Source organism: Bufo gargarizans, chromosome 5 (assembly GCF_014858855.1).
Source record: "Bufo gargarizans isolate SCDJY-AF-19 chromosome 5, ASM1485885v1, whole genome shotgun sequence".
Taxonomy (NCBI): domain Eukaryota; kingdom Metazoa; phylum Chordata; class Amphibia; order Anura; family Bufonidae; genus Bufo; species Bufo gargarizans.
The window spans coordinates 79,634,624-79,655,248 of record NC_058084.1 but is presented as its reverse complement, the minus strand read 5'-3'; the positions used below and the strand labels follow the sequence as shown (position 1 = coordinate 79,655,248).

The following is a 20,625-nucleotide window of genomic DNA, read 5'->3' as shown; positions in this document are numbered from 1 at the left end:
GTGGTCTCTCTACAGAAGTATGCAGGTCTCTTTACTGCAGGTAGAAAGATTCAGAACCTGACAATTCTGTGATAAGTGGAGCTACATTTGGCACTGCTCATCTCTTCCTGCAAAATGAATGCGTCAAAGATTTCATCGGAGGTTCCTGCCCCTGTGCCAACCACTAATTGATTGACATGTTGTGCGGTCTTTCTTATTAAGAGGAGGGTCTTCAGCAGCTACAGCCTGTATTATACAATACTGTTCCCAGCTGCCTCAGAACATTAAATGTAGCTGCTAGAGATCAAATACTTAACAAATGATGGTCAGGAGTCTCCTTTTATCTCGTTAAAATAAGGTTCCACAGCAGCAGAGGTGTGTATTATAAGGAGAAATGTATCCCCTGCAGTAAATTATAAAGAATATCGGAGCTCTGTGAACTGTAGAAATATATTCAGCCTCCAGCCCTGCACTTTTGTGCGCTCACAGAACTCCTTGGTCATGTCTAATATTGGGCAGCAAGGTGGCTCAGTGGTTAGCATTGGTGCCTTGCAGCGCTAGGGTCCTAGGTTCAAATTCGACCAAGGACAACATCTGCATGGAGTTTGTATGTACTCCCCATGTTTGCATGGGTTTCCTCCCACACTCCAAAGACATACTGATAGAGAACTTAGATTCTGAGCCCCATCGGGGACAGCGTGATGCTAATGTTTTTAAAGTGCTGCAGAATATAGAAGCGCTATATAAGTGCATAAAACAAACAAATATTCTTATAATTTACAGTATAAATGATACTATACATATCAAAAGTACTGACACCAGTGGCACACAACTACATAAATAACATCTTTATTTAAAATACTGCATATGGTTTACATAATATAACATGTAATAAAATGTTTATTACATCTAGAAACCACTTTAAAAAAATATATATATTAGTCCGCTCACTGGACTGCTACTCCAAAAATATCACTGTGTCTCTGGTTAAAGCACTGGTAGGAACAAAGTAAGATCTTCACTGGTAACAGCTGTAGATTCTTCGAGGTCTTCATTTTCTGTTCATATCGAAGAAGTAAAGATGAAAATTGTTAAGCACATGTAATACACAGGCATCAAGAAGTACATACACAAAGGTGATAGTGCTGTAACTGGACACATATCCCATGTGCTGTAGTATCTATCTAATATCCATCTTGTATCTATCTAATCTATGTCATTATCCATCTATCATTTATCGATCTAATATCTATCTACATAATATCTATTTTTTATTACCTTTTTCACATCCACAAATTTTACGCACTCCAACCACATATCTAGAAACCACTTTCCACACAGGGCACAGACATTTCTACTGCTCAGCAGTCTTCTAGCATCCGGAAAATGTTTTATTTGTTCTCGCAATAATAAGGAGCTTCCATTCTGCAGATGACTTAAAATATGTCTCGCTGTTATTTCCTGGAAGATGATACGAATGGTAAACAATGATTGTAAAGCAGTCATTTTAGAAAAAAAATAACAAGGAGGAAAACAATATGAACAATTCTTACAAAGGAACTGGAAAGATGTAGATGTAGTAGAGGTATAGCTCTGTCCGGAAGGCTATATGGATGCAATTTCTAAACATACAGTAAGTGTCTTAGTATATATCATGTATTTTATCACTGTTTAGTAAACTTTTAAACCCTTGTTAAGCCTATTTTATTCCCAGATCTTAGAATTCACGGTGTTAAAAAAAAACAAAAAGAAAACTGCTCAAACATATGGTTCAGTGTAAAAATAGTCATATACTTCATTGTACATAGCTTTCCCTTTAGCTAGCTGAATGGACTTGCATGTTTCAACATACACAGAATCTCCACGTCTTATCCCGTGGACTACTTGGGCACACAAGGTATATTATAGTTGAACATCATTTTGTGCTCATTTGTATGAACTTTATAAACATCAACTTCAAGCTCTATGTTACTTTGGGATCATCTGGATGCAAATTACCGCATCTCAGCCAAATCGGAGACTCTTCCAAAAGGAAAAGCAACAGGTGTTTCAGAAGGTCTTGCACCTGTAGTTAGTACAGAGAATGTTACTGGTAGACTGGATGAGATGCCTAAGATGCAGCTCTGGAGGATACTAGTTCTCGTTGAAGAGACTCAGTGGGTGAATGGAGATGTATTTTCTAGGCACGGCTGCATGGCATAGAAGTATGGGAGCAAAGAAATTAGCTCATGTCAGCCAAACCAGTGAGACCTCAAACTGTGTGATAGTGAGAATGTGGGCACATTTTTACCTTTAGAGACAATATTTCTTCATCTTGAACGGCATACACGGGTTCCTTTTGAAGCAGTGGATTTTCTTCACAGTATAGTTCTTGTAAAGGGACTTCATGCAGCTGTAAAAACATGTGCACGTACTAATGGAAGCCAAAAATCTGAACATAATAGAAGCTCACAGATGCACCCAAAGCCTGAATCTTAAGCCACTTACGGTATATGTATTGCACAATAGAAAAACAGGTCCACACTGACGTCACTTGAACACAATGACTGATTGTGTGGACCTGTAATAGTAATTTCTACTGATGTTTTGGATACTTTTATCCCTTATAATAACTGGGAGAACTGGTATGTACACTGCCTGTCCAAAAAAAAAGTCGCCACCTGGATTTAACTAAGCAAATAGTTATGAGCCTCCTATTGGATAATTACTGCATAGGGCGATTATCTTTCAGCTGGCAACAAGTTATTTAACCCCAACTGGTGCAATGAGTTGCTTCTCATTTCTTAAACAACCATGTCGAAAGACATATCTCGTGGTCGTGGAAAAGATGTTAGTCTGTTTGAGAAGAGTCAATTCATTGGCATGCATCAAGCAGAGAAAACATCTAAGGAGATTGCAGAAACTACTAAAATTGGGTTAAGAACTGTCCAACGCATTATTAAAAACTGGAAGGATAGTGGGGGACCAATTGTATTCGAGGAAGAAATGTGGTGGGAAAAGAATCCTGAATGATCGTGATCGGCGATCACTTAAACGTTTGGTGAAATCAAATCGAAGAAAAACAGCAGTAAAACTCAGGGCTATGTTTAATAGTGAAAGTAAGAGCATTTCCACATGCACACAATGCGAAGGGAATGCAAGGGATTGGGACTGAACAGCTGTGTAGCCGTAAGAAAACCACTAATCAGTGAGGCAAACTAGAAAAAAAGGTTTAAATTTGCTAGGGAGCATAAAGATTGGACTCTGGAGCAATGGAAGAAGGTCATGTGGTCTGATGAGTCCAGATTTACCCTGTTCCAGAGTGATAGGTGCATCAGGGTAAGAAGAGAGGCAGATGAAGTAATGCACCCATCATGCCTAGTGCCTACTGTACAAGCCTGTGGGGGCAGTGCTATGATCTGGGGTTGCTGCAGTTGGTCAGGTCTAGGTTCAGCAACAGTATGTGCTCCAAGAATGAGGTCAGCTGACTACCTGAACATACTCAATGACCAGGTTATTCCATCAATGGATTTTTTCTTCCCTGATGGCACAGGCATATTCCAAGATGACAATGCCAGGATTCATCGGGCTCAAATTGTGAAAGAGTGGTTCAGGGAGCATGAGACATCATTTTCACACATGGATTGGCCACCACAGAGTCTAGACCTTAACCCCATTCAGAATCTTTGGGATGTGCTGGAGAAGGCTTTGCGCAGCAGTCAGACTCTACCATCATCAATGCAAGATCTTGGTGAAAAATTAATGCAACACTGGATAGGAAATAAATCTTGTGACATTGCAGAAGCTTATTGAAACAATGCCACAGCGAATGTGTGCCGTAATCAAAGCTAATGGCGGTCCAACGAAGTATTAGAGTGTGTGACTTTTTTTTTCTGGTGGCAACTTTTTTTTTGGGACAGGCAGTGTAGTTTGACTGTATAACTCCAAAGCTAAAATTGTTAGTTCATTCTGTCAGTGCTTCCTTAGGAACTGAATGGATGTGTTCATGAGAACATTTACTAGAGCCAACACAGGTTTTCGCTTTTAAGGGGCAGTCTAGGATTAGAAATAGGGTCGGTTGCTTTTTTCCAGAAACAGCACCACTATTATTCAACGGACATTTCTGGTATTACTGCTCTGTCCCATTCACTTCATTTGGGTACAGACTGTGGATGAAGGGGGAGAAGGGCAGGCCCTTCTCTTTATTCTTGGACAACCCCTTTAACTTTGAGGAATTAATACTTACTCTTGATGGAAATACTTGTATTTGATTTCCTGCGACATCCAGGAATTTTCAGCTTCCTCAACCGACAAAGCCCCTAGAGATAAGATAAAGTAATGCAAGATATATCTTAATCCATATAGAAAACTAGGGGTAGGAGATGTCTCTTAATGCATTAGCCAAATGGCATTTTAGCACTAAACTAATGGGCACTATTTATACCCACTAAGCAGACCCCATCCTCCAAAACAAGGACAACATCTGAGCAGAGATAAGAGAGGTCACAAGAAAAAGTGGGAAACATTACAGATGAGCACCACCTGTGTTCAGTGGCCAAGATAGTTCCAAAGGGAGCTCATTTCGTCAAGGAGGTTTATGTCACACAACAGTAGTCCATCGAGCCCACCCTGTGCTGTAATTAACTACCATGAACTTTATATCTATATAGGCTCAGATTTTGGCTTGTGATGGGTCAATTTAAGATTTATTTCCCTTGCCGCCACAAGGAGCTAGACAACCCTGGATAAGCTTAGCAGTATGCACTTACTGTGTCACTCACATTCCATGGAGGCTCTTATGGGCAAGAACTTGCACCTAATTCTTGAATATGCCCTCTTATGGGCTGATGCTAATGACGAGCAATGATCGGCACTTATTTAAAGAGCCTTTCATATGGCCCAAAGGCAGAATGAATGGGTATGAATGATTTTTTATTACAATCATTCATCTCATGTTCACTTTGCATAATGTCAGCATCACATCCCCTTGCTGGCAAAAATTGCAAGCATTTGCCTATATGTCGGGTGACCGGTGACAACTTTACAAAGGCCAATAATCTGGAATGAGTTCATAGGAACATTCCTAATAACGGGCCCCATCCTCTGACAGTGTAAAAGGGCCCTTAGTTCCCCGATTGTAAATTGCTGTCGAATATGTTGGTGCCATATATAGATTATTATTACGGGGATGGCCGAGGGTATCATAATGGTGCCTGTGCCAGGTTAGCAGCTTGCTAAGCTGGCTAGTGGATACAATTAAGTCTCTGCAGTTAAAAGGATATCTGAAGATCTATAGACACCTACCAGACGTGCTATGTACATGACCTGGTCTAGTTAAACAGTGCTTAGCACATAATAGGTCCTCACCTCTGGAAGGCCAACCAGATTGTTCCGATAAATGTGCAGCTCCTTCAGATTGCTCAGAAAGCCGATCTGCTCTGGTAGTGTCTGCAGCTGGTTATTGCCAAGGTGCAACTCACACAGATTTTGTAGGACACACAACTCTTTGGGAATGTTTTGTAAGGAGTTATGATTTATACTGAGCTTTTCAAGACTCTGCAGCCTACAAAGATGACATGAATAAGTGAGGTGTGCTGTATGATATCATGTTGGGGATGCAATACATGCAAAAACACCACAGAATGCATGCTTTATAACGGTTAAATGTAATAAACACATAAGATGATATAGCAATAGTTAAATCAATTGGCAACATTGCTGAAAATTAAAGAGAATTTTAGAAAATGAACTTTGATTAATATGCTAATAAGGCACAAAGTCCCCAGCATGGCGTCAACAACTGTTCAAAGACCCCAAGATCAACCTCCTCTCCCAAGTGCCCAAGACTGCCTCTTCAATTGTTTCCAGTACCTGCCCTTTGTGCCTTCCAGTTTGTCCCTCTTCTGCAACGTCACTATTTTCATCAATTCTGTCCGCGACGCCTGCGTTCCATCTACTGTTAGAACTACTGTGAAGAACGGTGCAGGGAAGGCAGTGTACAAGCTCAGGCAGATTTCCAGTCTTCACCTGCGCAAAATTTCAATGAGCAACATTTTGCACTCACTACCCTTCTCTTGTAGATTGGAAGTTCTGACAGGAAAGGTCCTCTCCCCCTCTGTACAAGTCTCTTAATAGTTTATTTTCTATTTTATTTTTATATTATAACCCTCTCTTGATGTACAGCACCATGGAACTAATGGTGATTTCAAATAAATAATACAAATAAGAGGTCATATTTGTGCAGGTGTCACTAAACAGTAGAACAATGTTCCACAACTCCACAGTCTGCTAAATCTTCCTGAAGGTCTTTTGCAGTAAATCGGGGGTTCTGATTTGCCTTTCTAGCAATCCTATGAGCAGCTGTCTCTAAAATGTTTCTTGGTCTTCCAGAAATTCTCTTGACCTTCATTGTTCCTGTTAACTGCCATTTCATAATTACATTTTGAACTGCTTTTATGCCTTATGGAGACCATTTTATTTTCAACTTGCTTAACTGTTCACAGTAACAGTAATTTTGATGAGGGGTGCCAAAACTTTTGCATGACACTGTATATATGACCCGCTGTCAACAGTACAATAAAACATTGCAACTAGCTGCACTAGCGCTATGTGCACAGGCACCTTCCATTAGAAAGAAATCATACATTTGAGAAATCAATTACAATACTGTGAAAATATGGACACTAACACCTTCAGTGCCATCCATACCAAATAAACTCTGGTAATAAAAATTGCCCCTTAATAACATATTATATGACAAATGAACCTGAGCTATTTTGACTTTATGATGTAACAGTTGTGTAACTGATGATGTAACTATTCAGTAATGTGTCCTAGTTATGTATTATACCGCCTGTAATTTATAATGTTAAGCTATTTTAAGACTAATGAATGAATATTACATTTTGGGTGTCATACTGTACGTGTTGGTGGCTATTCTCACCTGGTGGTAATTAGCTTCATTATTGGGCTCAGCACTTTGCCAGAATGCCCTACTAGTTACATAGATGGAAAAAAAGACACAGAGCATTCAAGGTTAACCTTTCTCAGATCAATTAAAGAACATTAAAGGGGTTATCTTAGTAAAGATAATGATGACAGTGACATCACATGGCCTAGGAAGAGGACCGCCTGGTCTCTCCTAAAAGCTGATAGGCGGGGGCCACCACAATCTGATATCGAACAGGATAAGTGATCAACAACGAGAGGTCTCCCAATCCGTTCTGTGTATGGAGCGGCAATATGCATGTAGATCGACTGCAACATTCACTTCTAGGAGACTAACCTAGTAACACAGAAGTGAATGTAGCAGACGACTGACATGTGCACTACTGCTCTGTCCAGAATGAGGACTTGGGACTTGTTGTTCCAGGAATTGCTGGGAGTCCCAGTGGTATGACCCCCCCCCCCCCCACCATCATTATCCTGTGGATAGGTAATAGATTATTTAAGTGAGATAACCCCTCTAAAGTGGTAATCCCATGATTAAAGAGGACCTTTCATCGGTCCAAACATTGTGAACTAAGTATCATGACATATACAGCGACGCCCAGGGATCTCACTACTCTTACTATTATCCCTGGGCGCCGCTCCGTTCTCCCGTTATGTCCTCTGGTATGTTCGAGGACATGGTTATAGTAGGAGGAGACTTCCCTTGTTCTGCTGGGCGTCTCCTCCTCCTAGGCTGTAGCGCTGGCCAATTACATTGCAGAGCTCACAGCCTGGGAGAAAAAAACTCCCAGTCTGTGAGCTCTGCACTGCGATTGGCCAGCGCTACAGCCTAGGAGGAGGAGAGGCCCAGCAAAACAAGGGCAGACTCCGCCTAGAAACATAGAAACATAGAATGTGTCGGCAGATAAGAACCATTTGGCCCATCTAGTCTGCCCAATATATCTGAATCCTATGAATAGCCCCTGGCCCTATCTTATATGAAGGATGGCCTTATGCCTATCCCATGCATGCTTAAACTCCTTCACTGTATTTGCAGCTACCACTTCTGCAGGAAGGCTATTCCATGCATCCACTACTCTCTCAGTAAAGTAATACTTCCTTATATTACTTTTAAACCTTTGCCCCTCTAATTTAAAACTGTGTCCTCTTGTGGTAGTTTTTCTTCTTTTAAATATTCTCTCCTCTTTTACCGAGTTGATTCCCTTTATGTATTTAAAAGTTTCTATCATATCCCCTCTGTCTCTTCTTTCTTCCAAGCTATACATATTAAGGTCTTTTAACCTTTCCTGGTAAGTTCTATCCTGCAATCCATGGACCAGTTTAGTAGCTCTTCTCTGAACTCTCTCTAGAGTATCTATATCCTTCTGGAGATATGGCCTCCAGTACTGCGCACAATACTCCAAGTGAGGTCTCACCAGTGTTCTGTACAGCGGCATAAGCACTTCACTCTTTCTACTGCTTATACCTCTCCCTATACATCCAAGCATTCTGCTGGCATTTCGTGCTGCTTTATTACATTGTCTTCCCACCTTTAAGTCTTCTGAAATAATTACTCCTAAATCCCTTTCCTCAGATACTGAGGTCAGGACTGTGTCAAATATTCTATATTCTGCCCTTGGGTTTTTACGCCCCAGGTGCATTATCTTGCACTTATCCACATTAAATTTCAGTTGCCATAGTTCTGACCATTCTTCTAGTTTTCCTAAATCCTTTTCCATTTGGCGTTTCCCTCCAGGAACATCAACCCTGTTACATATCTTTGTGTCATCAGCAAAAAGCCTACTATAACCAAGTCCCCTAAGTCTCTGCCTACTATAACCAAGTCCCCGAACATACCGGAGGACATAACAGGAGAACGGAGCGGCTCCCAGGGATAATAGTAAGTGCAGTGAGATCCCTGGGCGCCGCTGTATATGTCATGATACTTAGTTCACAATGTTTGGACCGATGAAAGGTCCTCTTTAATGTAAAAACAATGTAAATTAGACATTATATAGTACATAACAAATTGATCCAGAAATGTATTGCTCTAACATGCTCTGCTAGATTTTCTTCAGGCTGGCAACTGAGGGCATGTTTCTTTTCTTGAGGGGGGCTGTCCTTTCTCAGGGGGCTTGTCCATTCTGCTGCAGCTGTCCCTTGTAACTGTCACAGCTTCTGACAGCAGATAGGGCTTGTGGCAGTTGAAGGATAGAACCGAGCATGTGCGACCACCTCAGGAATGTTACTGATGTGGACAGAGAAATAGCAAAATGTGGCGCCATATAGATACATTTTATTGAATAACTCACTCGCTATACAAAATTTTTCATTACATGCACTTACAAAAGTTATCAGATCAAGGTGCTTGTTTGAAAAATTTAGAATATTTTTGTGGGACATATCTTTCAAGCATAAACAAAGTTTTGTATTGTCACAAACTTACCAGCCCGGGACCCATCAGCGAGATCTCCAGCGCCAGAAGAGACCTGCTGTGAAGCCATGTCCCCTGGATGACGCGACAACATGCCTAGCAACAGGATGCAATGCTCTGTTTCTCTCCATAGTGTTGGAGAAAAGCTAGCAGTGCTTGATTATTCAGCTGTTCTGTTCCTGTGTACTGTGTCTGACTAATGGCAGCACAATGGACCTCTTAGGTTCTGATCCTGGGACTCGGTGCTCTATTTATAAACCCCTTCCTGGCCATACACCTTTGCCAGCGATAGCTTCAGACTCCCTGGCTGTGCTCCTGGCTCTGGTTCTGTGTGCGTGTGGATTGCTATTATTGTTATTGACCTTGGCTTGCCTGTGACGACTCTCTGTCTCTTGTTTTGGTACTGTCCTTCACGTGTGATTCTGACTTTGGCTTGGCTTTGTGACTACCCTCTGTGTTGCGATATTGTACTGTTTTGTCCTTCTGGTTCTGACCCATTCCTATTTGACACAGTCTCTGTGCTGTTCTGTTTCTGTGTGTGTCTGTCTTGCACTGTAGCCGATTAGGGAAAGTCGACCAGTTGCGGACTCGCAGCCTATGGCTTGCACTCCAAGTAGGCAGGCAAAGAGGGCAGGGTTCAATCAGGGCTCACTGCTCGTGTGTTCCTGCCTACTGTGGTAACATGTATCATTACAAACCTCATTTCCAATCCGATCCACAAGTCCATTAATAAAGAGATTAAACAGAATCACGGATCCTTGTGATACCTCATTGCTTACCACTACTAACTACTATTACTGCTATTACTACTACTACTAATGCAACTAGCAGTAACATCCAGAGATCAAGAGAGCTGATCCCTATACCTGAACAGGACATTCGGGCCCGATGTCAGGGACAAGAATGTATGCAGAATCCAGAAGGAGGGTTACACCCTTCAGACTAATTACGTAGATATTATCCTGTGGCAGCTACAGCATTGCTGCATAGATTTTCTGGACCAGTGCCCAACCAGACAGTCCATACATGTCATACACACATAACAGAAGAAAATGAAAGAAATGCTCCAGCACCACGGTGGATAATGTGAAAGTCCCGGTCTTTATTGTCACCAAGAATCCAGGTGAGTACAGCAATCACAAAAAACACTGGTGGTCCCCGGTTCCCCGGATCTACGCGTTTCGAACTGCCGGGGACTTTCACATTATCCACCGTGGTGCTGGAGCATTTCTTTCATTTTCTTCTGTTTCCAAAGGACTAGCTTGAGTCCGCTCCGTGCACCGCCGTGCAGGACGATGAGGTGAGCTGGCTACAACCCTTTCTATAATACACACATAACACTATAAAACAGTAATGAAATGATATGTACTGTATGCTATTTGAACATATAAGCAGGGTTGTCCAGGATTATAAAAACATATCTGCTTTCTTTAAATAAAAGGCACCACACCTGTCCATGGGGTGTGTCTGGAATATCACTGAAGTAGAAGGGATTAAGCTGAAATACCACACACAACCTGTGGAGAGGTGTGGCGCTGTTTTAGGAAGAAAGTAGCCCATTTAAAGAACACTGCTTTCCATACTGTACTAAGGCATTTGAACATCATAGAGGAGAAGGTCTCCAGCTCGGGACTCCCTGCTATCAGTCAGAATGGAGAGTCTCTTACAAAATCTCTCACTCTGGAAGATCTGGCCCATTCATTCATCTGAAGAACCGACCGGTAATCTTACATTGCAAATGCAATGACCACTGTACGGCTGATATCGTAGGACCGAGCAAGAGTACCCCACCCATAACATGCATGCTATAATATAGTTGTAGAGAAGAGACAATAAGACCTTTAATATCTATTACAGATATATTATGTTAAGAAATTCACAATTAATGATGACCAACTGACTCACTTTTCAATTTCCGCAGGAAGATTCTCAATGAAATTGTTGTTCAGGTTTAGTGATTTCAAATTTGGTAATCCATCTGGAAAATGGAAAAAAAATAAAGTTATTTTCAATAAATAATCAAGGAAACCTCAGTTCATATTGCATATGGTCAATATTAGGGATGAGCGAATTGACCGGGGGGTGGGGCCTTTGCTATATGTATTTGGCGTTTGTTTGGCCGCGTACGGCCATCATAGCGCCGGAGCCCGTGCACACAACAGTGCGGGGCACTTTTCTCTATACAGGCATCTTTAATCTAGCTCCTGAGGATACGTGGCGAATACATGTCACGTGGAAACGCGTAGAGCCGATGTCAATGTCCTTAGGACACGGTTCTTAAGGCAGGGTGTGAATGAGTATCAAGCGTTTACCTTTGACTTAGGTGTTACTGACAACAAGATAGTGGGAATCTGAGAGGATAGCCTACAAGCACTGACGTGTATGGGGGTTCTGTATGTATCCACGTGAAATGAACACACAAGTACGGTGCATGTGATTTGGATGACTGGTGATACAAATAGACCTTTCCAAACATAGCCGTGTGGATAATGTGTGTGTGGTCAGCAAACGCAAGGACTACTTAGGCACATTCATAGTGTGGATCACTGGTGGAACTATAGACCAGACTCTATTAGCCTAGTAGAGTCAGTGTGGCTCATAGGATATAGCTCTCTCAGGACAATAAGCCAACAATTGCATCTGCCGTTGTCAGAAAGGATCACAGAGGTTCCCTTGTGTCATACCTTAGTCCATAAGTATACTGGACCGTGTCCGTTTTTCTTTGCTTGCACATTATTAGCAGCACCTTGCTAGCAAGTTAAGAATTATTCCAGACTCTAATGAGTGTGGAGGGTTATACATAAGTCCCATCGGTTACCTGATGGTCACGAATTGTGACACATAGGAATTGCCCTATTTTAAATAGATTCCAATAAAGTTTAGTTTTGTGTTTTTTTAATACGTTCATCAGGCTGTTAATAGACAAATTTGCGAAACGTTAACCAGATCATTCGATTAGTGTGAGACAGGATCATCATTAGAAATGAATGAGGGAAGAATAATTGCGTCAGCCTGTGTAATAGGCAGATGTTAACGTGCGTGTCACAGATTGCTGCTCGTCCTGCCTGACCATCGGGCAGTCTAACAGGACCCTTCGGTCTCTTTCACACCAGTGAGTTTTCTGTCTGGGTGCGATGCATGTAGCAAACGCGCAGCATCCGGACTCAATCCTGACCCATTCATTTTTCACAAATTCTCTCTGCGTTCAGAAAAAAATTGCAGCATCTTCTATATTGTGCATTTTTCATGCAGCCCTGACTCCACAGAAGTGAATGGAGCTTGTGTGAAAAAAAATCCGGATGCAATGCGTTTTTTAACTGATGTTTGTTAGGAGATGTAGATTGTTTTTCTTCACCCGTGTGAAAAACGCATTTAATCTGGACTTAAAAAATGCAAAACTGATTGAACTTACCTGCAAAACCATCAAACAGATCCTGACTCATCTTGTATCGCTCATGTGAAATAAGCCTTAAAGGGGTTGTCCAGGTTCAGAGCTGAACCTGGACAGCCCTCCATTTTCCCCCTGGCAGCCCCCCTGACATGAGCATCGGAGCAGTTCATGCTCCGATGCTCTCCTTTGCCCTGCGCTAAATCGCGCAGGGCAAAGGCATTTTCTGAGTTCCGGTGACGTACCGGGGCTCTCTATGGGGCTGACAGGAACCCCGGTGACGTCACCGGCACTGGGCGGGATTTGGCTCTGCCCTAGCCAGTAAAACGGCTAGGGCAGAGCGAAATGCATCCGTATGTCTTCCGTATCCGTTCCGTTTTTTGCGGAACCATCTATTGAAAATGTTATGCCCAGCCCAATTTTTTCTATGTAATTACTGTATACTGTATATGCCATACGGAAAAACGGAACGGAACAACGGAACGGAAACGGAACCACAACGGAAGCAAAAAACTGAACAACGGATACGTGAAAAACGGAACGCAAAACACTGAATTCAACATACTGTAGTGTGAAAGAGGCCTTAAGGTGGATTTACACTGCTCAATGTTTGGGCCGATTATCGGAAAACCTGCTAGTCTAAGACTAACCAAATACTTATAGTTTCTTTCATAGGATAATCCAATACCTCTATTTATGTACATAGACAGTATTTTGTTTCCACAAGTAATTAGTTGAACTGGTTTATCTTGTTTTGACGGCTTTAGGAACACCTGTGCCAGGTACTTATATAAGGTTCTAAACTATGTCTCTGCTCTCGAGACGGAAGGTTTGTTGTCCAAGTAGGAGATATCATTACATTGCCTCATTTAACCTACAAGGTCTACTATTTTCCTGTTATGCTCCGCAGTCAGTGTACAGTAGGTCCTCTCCAGGAGTCAGAGGACCAGCGGACCATGCCACCATTGAAGAGGAACTGTGCTCATGTGTCCACCAACACGTGACTGAGTGCTATTACACAGAAGGGCTCTCAGCAAGGCTCCCTATGTAATACAACGTCAAAGAAATCATCTCAATAAGTTACGCATTCTTTCTTCGATAGAGAGTTACTGACACATGTCTGTGCTCCTATAAAAGTAACTTCCATAACAATAAGATGTCAAATGGCAAAAATACCAAAAAGGGAAACTGAAGAATACAGTTGTACTCATGAAAATAAAGCTACCTTGGGAGCGGAGCTTGGCCACTGTAGAAGATGGTCGCTTGATCCAAGCTCTCCTGCATAGCGACGCTCCCTTGCGGCTCACAGAACCTCAGACCTGCTCATAAAGCTCCCAAAGTGCCCCAGCACTTCCCTAATCGGGCAGGCAGCTCCAGGACCTGGCATTTGCTCACCAGCTCAGCAGCGACCTCACCTACAAATTGCCTGCCGCCTCCAGCTGCATCATGCAAAGCGAGACCGACAGGATATAAGACCGGCGGCACAACTCCGGTGCGGAACACCTGGAGGCACCATCCACTTACACAGTTCCCTGTCCCCCAGCACCAGAGACCACCGTGGCTGCACAGCTCCCGAAAGGAAAGGAGGTAAGCCCGCTGTTAGTTTCCCGGGTAAGGCAGGCGATCTCAGCCGGTAGTGTATCTTAAAGGCGCCACTGCAGGCATCTAGGTCCGCACACTCAGGGAGCCCTCTCCACTATATCTTGGGCCAGTAATCCAGATTACTACCTGCCTAGATGGCACTCCACCACCAGCTGAACATGACAAAACGTAGGGTGAAGCCCTTTGCACCTAAAAAGCTCACAAACTTTTTTGAGGTGGCAGACATTGCCATGGTGGCCCAGACGCAATCAACGACACCATCGCCGCGTCCTTTAAGAGCAGGTCTTCAACCAGAGGACATGCAGGAGATGGGAGACTCCACTCTGCATGGCCCTGAGGCAGATACACGATTAATAGAGGACCCTGAAGATTTAGAGAGAAAAAAAAAGGTCAACACCACCGCCTTCAGCTTCCCCTAATAGTAAAGGCCCAGCACAGAAAAAGTGCAATACTCAAGACGGCGCTGAGACAGCCAACTCTGTCCTGCCACAGTGCGTTATCTCGCAATTTCCGGCATCCTCAGCTCCAGTAACAGTGGACACTTAAAAAATATGCTGATAGTCCTACAAAATGGCATAAACAAATCTGTTTCCTCTCTTATACGCAAGCTCCAATCCAATGTCACCACTACAGGGTAGCGCACTGACCATATAGAACGGAAAACAGCAGAGTTCTCAAATGCTCATAACGAATTGGTGGACGCACATAACACACTGGAAGAGGATGTCAAATGGCTCAAATCAAAAGCCACAGACGCCGAAGATAGATCCTGGCCTAACAATATCAAAATCAGAAGTATTCCAGAAGAAGTCTCCGCACCTGAACTCATGGACTATCTTAAACGCCTTTTTTCCGGACGCTCATCCCATCCCTAACTCCTATGGATCTAACTCTAGATAGAGGTCACAGAATCCCTAAGTCCAAAGCTGCCCCTGAGAAAGCTCCTAGAGATACTCTGGTGAGAATTCACTTCTTTCACATAAAAGAACTGATAATGTATGAGGCCCGCAAATATGGCTCATTCCCTCAACCATACACAGCACTCTCCCTGTATCCGGCGGATCTTTTAGTTGCCACATTAGAAGCTCGCAGGGACTTTTCTCCAATTACTAAAGTGCTGAGGGATAATGATATCATGGAGCTTCCCAATTAAGCTTCTAATCTCCCGCAATGGAACTTCCACGGTTATTTCATGCATAGCAGAAGGTTTGAAGATTCTGGAGAAGTGGAACCTCCAAGAAGGCAGATCTTCGCCCCAGCGATCCCAGCATCATCCTCCTCCACCGATTGAAGCGGAATGGTCTTCAGTTCCTGGTACCCATTGGAAGGACTGAGTAATACCACGGGAAAGGCTCACATCTCTTCTTCTTCTTGGTAGCAGCAGGTTTATTACTAATTATATAGCTTATTAAATAATGAGTGTTGTTGTGTAACTGCCCTGTCCCCCCCTGTATGCTGCAGTATATTCACGGGTTAAACCTTGTAGTGACCCATCATACTAGTCAGGCTTTACATGAAGAACCTATTAATTGTTTACTCAGTTTTTTTCTTTGTTTTATATGGCACCTATCAATACGCACCTTACAGCTTATTGGAACGAGTGATTGGTATAGCTGCTGTAGTACAGATGGAGTATTCCCCACAATTACTTATCCAACTTGGAAATAACCATATAGCCTCACTTAATGTCAAGGGGCTTAACAGCCCTTATAAACGCAGTATGGTTTGGAACGAAGCCAGATACCTGGTCCGACCATGCCCCGATTACACTCACTTTAGCAGAACAATCCTTGTCCCTGCTTCTATCCCAATAGCGTCTGAATGATTCCATCCTGAATACAGAAGTACTGCAGTGTATTGTACTATGGTACTTTTCTACTAAGTGACTAAAAAAAGTGTAAAAAGGTGTTATTCAAGTTTTCAAAAATAGGTACGGTAACCAATATACTAATATAAAAAGTTAAAAAGCCTGTTTCTCATTTATCATCTAAAGTATACAGAAAACAACAATATTAACACAATTCATATAGATGTGTCCAAAATATCTGCACTATTATTTAGTAAATGCTGTGAATGCCGTCAAACACTTTACCCGTGAAAAATGGAATAAAAAAATTATGAAAAAGTTGTATGCACTCCAAAATGGTACCAATAAATACTATAGCTCGCCTCGCAAAAAAGAAGCCCTCAGACAGATGGAAAAATAAAAAAGTAAAACATATCAAAAACTATATAAAATGGTATTAGGCCCCTTTCACATAAGTGAGTTTTCTGCGAGGGTGCAATGCATGATGGGAACGCATATAGCACCCACACAGAATCCTGACCCATTCATTTTAATGGGTCTGTGTACATTTTTTCACACATCAGTTCTGCGGTGCGTGAGAATCGCAGCATGTTCTATATTCTGAGTTTTTCACGCTGGCACCATAGAAGTGAATGGGGCTTCAGTGAAAAACGCATTGCATCCGGAAGCAAGTGCGGATGCAATGCGTTTTTCACTGATGGTTGCTAAGAGATGTTGTTTGTAAACCTTCAGTTTGTTAGAACGCGCGCTAAAAACGCATCAAAACGCATTGCACCTGAACAACTGAACGCAATCGCAGACAAAACTGACTGAACTTGCTTGCGAATTGGTGCGAGTTTCACTGAACGCATCCGGAGCCAATCCGTCACGGTCGCGTGAAAGAGGCCTTACTGTCACCATACCAACACACAAAATTAATGTTTTCATGTCGTTTTATACCGCATTATTAAGGCTGTACATACAAAACCCAAAAAACAATGGCGGAATTGAATTTTTCCATTCCACCGGACAATTACTTTTTTTACAGTTTTGTAATACACTTTATGGAACATTAAAATATACAACTCATTCCACAAAAACGAACCCTCTTACAGCTATGTTAACCGAAAAATAAAAAAAAGTTACGGCTTTTGGAAGGCAGGGAGGAAAAAACGCAAATGTAGCTTCTAAAATCTGGCGCATCTTAAAGGGTTACCTGGAAGGGCTGTTGCCATCCATACATTCACACGGAGTCCATTTTAAGAACAATGACAGTCTATGGGGTTGGTCACACTGCATTTTCTTTGACAGCCAGTGAATAATGGATGTCAAGAAATAGAACAGCCCGCAGTGAATTGAAGGGGACCATTTTTAAAGGGGTTGTGCAGTCAGCATATATTGATGACTTATTGTCAGGATAGGTCATTAGTATCTGACCGGCGGGGGTCTGACACCCAGCCAATCAGCTGTTTGACGAGGAGGCGGCGCTCCATGTGAGCGCCACTTCCTCTTCATTACACTGCACGTCGTCTCCCCTGTAGCGGTGGTGTAGTAGTGTAATTCCAAGTGATTGGAGCCAGTACTTGTCATTACGCTGCACTGACGAGACTTCAGTGACGACGAGCAGTGTAATGAACAGGAAGTAGTGCTCACATAGAGTGCTGGGTGTCAGACCCCCGCCAATCAGATATCGATAACGGTCATCAATATGTACGGCCTGCACAAGCCTTTTTAACATCTCTTTCTCAGAAAGTCACCAGTGGAAAAAAAAACGGCCATGCCGTATAATGTCCTCGGGGTCACTGCAGGAAAAATACTTTCATGCTTGGGGGTAATTAGAAAACAAAATGTTTTTACATAAAAGCTGTAACAAGGAAAATATGTACATCATCCCAGTGGTAGGACCCCCACCAAACCAATAGTTATCCCCTAGCCTGTAGATTCAAACAACTGGAATACCCCTTGAAGCACTAAGGTCACTAATCCGCAGCAGGACTGGATGACCTGAAGGAGAGCCGCGCACTCCGGGTGAAGGATTATACTTCACCTCTAGATTTGGCTCAAAAAAACCACCACCAAAACTGCCCCAAATGCTGTGTGACACCGTCCTTACAAAAGTTTCAGCCGCTGTGCACCCTCCATGCACAAGCCCCGCACCCCTGTAAAACGGGACAGGCAGTCAAGAGAGTACTGATAGGGTACTTACCAAATACACAGGCTGGGATCTCAGTGATCCTATTACCAAACATGTGCAGGGTCTGTAAGGAATGGAGGAACGTCAGCTCTTCAGGAACTCTTTGAAACTGGTTGTTCCCCAAGTTTAAAACGGTGAGCTGTAGACACAGAGCCGATGGTTAATGCCGGAGAAGCTCCTGAGAAACCACTGTATTGACAGGAGTCACCTGTAACTTCAACCCCATAATGACCATGCCTGAAAAGGCCTTAAAGAGGTTTTCCAAAGTTATTTTTTTTTTAACTGATGACCTATCCATAGGTCACCAGTATCTGATCGGTGGGGGTCTGACACCCAGGACCCCCGCCGATCAGCTGTTTGAGAAGGCACAGTCCTTCTCAGAGCTTTCCCTAGGCCATGGGATGTCCCGTTCATCGGTCACATGGCCTAGCCAGTGATGGCTAACCTTGGCACTCCAGCTGTGGTGAAACTACGACTCCCAGCATGCTCCATTTATTTCTACAGAGTTCTGAGAGCAGCCAGGCAAGGTGGGCATCTTGGGAGTTGTAGTTTTACCACAGCTGGAGTGCCAAGGTTAGCCATCACTGGCCTAGGCTTCCAATGGGGCTGAGCTGCAATACCAAGCACAGCCGCTAGACAATGTACGGTGCTGTACAACATGCCTCCCATGGGTCCCTCTTTTGGAGGGACAGTCCCTCTTTTTGACCCAGGTCCCTCTGCCTTCTCCAACAACTGATCGGCGGGGGTTCCGGGTGTCGGACACCCGCCGGTCAGATGCTGATGATCTATCCAGAGGATAGATCATCAGTTTAAACAAACTGCAGAACCCCTTTAAAATGGGTTACCTATTTTGTGTCAGTTAAAGGGAACCTGTGGACACAAAACGCAGTGCAATCTGCCAGCGGCAGGTTATAGAGGAGGAGGAGCTGAGCAGATTGAGGTGTACGGAAATTTGGTGGGAAAAGTTAAACTTGTAATTTATTCATTTAAACATCTGCTCTTTTTGTGCATCAGAGTGATGAGGGTGGTGCCGCTCCCTGTAGGATTAGTCATGCAGACTTAGCTGTCAATCACTGGGTGGCACCATCCACATGACTCCGATTCTGCTCCTGCAAGTGCTCAGGAGGCGGAGCTTCACTGTAAAGTGTTACAGCCCTATAGCTCCTCCCCTCTGCTCTGATTGACAACTGTAGCATCCAATCAGAGACCACTACACACATCACAGCAGATGTGAAGCAGCTCATGGGCCCACTCACACGACCGTGTCAGAAATGCCTATTCTTTTCCGGATGTGTTCTATTGTTTTTTCCGGGGCTGCGGAATGAGCACACGGCTGCAGCCAGCACACGGCCTGCTGTTCACATCTTTTGCAGAACCATTGGGTCCACATCAGATCCATTATTATGAGGCATGTCCTAGTTTTGCAGACAAGAATAGGCATTTCTATAATGGGCCTCCTGTTCCGTTCCACAAATTGCGAAAGGCACACGTGCGGCATCCGCAATTTGAAGACCACAAAAAACGGCACGGTCTTGTGCATGAGCCCTAAGGCCCCCTGCACACGACCGTATGGCTTTTTCACAGATCCGTTGTTCGTTTTTTTGTTTCCGTTGTGTTTCCGATTCCGCTCCGTTTTTCCGTATAGCATATACAGTATACAGTAATTACATAGAAAAGATTGGGCTGGGCATAACATTTCCAATAGATGGTTCCACTAAAACGGAACAGATACGGAAGACATATGGAGTACATTCCGTATTTGTTACGTTTTTTTTGTCGGCCCAATTGACTTGAATGGAGCCACGGAAAGTGATTTGCGGGCAATATTAATACATGTTCTATCCTTCAACGGAACGGAAAAACGGAAATACAGCAACGGAAGGCATACAGAGTTTTTTTTTTTTTTTTGCGGATCCATTGAAATGAATGGTTTCGTATACGGTCCATTCTGCATATACAATACCATGCATTCATAGCCCTCACATTGCTCAGCGCTGTCACTTCTCCGGGCAGCTGGCACAGCCAGTTATTCTTCAGGTGCAGGGACTTGAGCTGGGTGAGGCTGCCCACTGCCCCCGGCACCCGCTGCAGCCTTTTCCCATTGAGGTTCAGTGTCCTGGCTCTTCCCCGGATAGCCCGCAGCACCAGCACGTCAGCCATGAGCCCTGCGCTCCCACCATAATCCCACCGGCTATTATAGAGTTAAGAAAGTAGACGCGATACAGTTACCAAGGCAACGACGCGCGAGCATACCCGAAGCGGCCATGCTAAGCTCTTTGCGTGTCTATGATAGTATGAGACAAGCTCCGCCCATCACGCAGTTCCACCTTCCC

General features: G+C 43.4%; 1 protein-coding gene across 1 annotated transcript; it reads right to left on the bottom strand.

The window, feature by feature from the left end:
* Positions 1-812: 812 nt before the first annotated feature.
* Positions 813-20,594, bottom strand: LRRC69 (leucine rich repeat containing 69). Its single transcript, XM_044294910.1, is given in 9 exon segments — positions 813-1,037; positions 1,258-1,440; positions 2,270-2,371; positions 4,205-4,246; positions 4,248-4,277; positions 5,326-5,521; positions 11,228-11,300; positions 18,305-18,431; positions 20,276-20,594. Coding segments are annotated over 9 exon segments (1,041 nt in total). The 5' UTR covers positions 20,453-20,594; the 3' UTR covers positions 813-926.
* Positions 20,595-20,625: the final 31 nt, after the last annotated feature.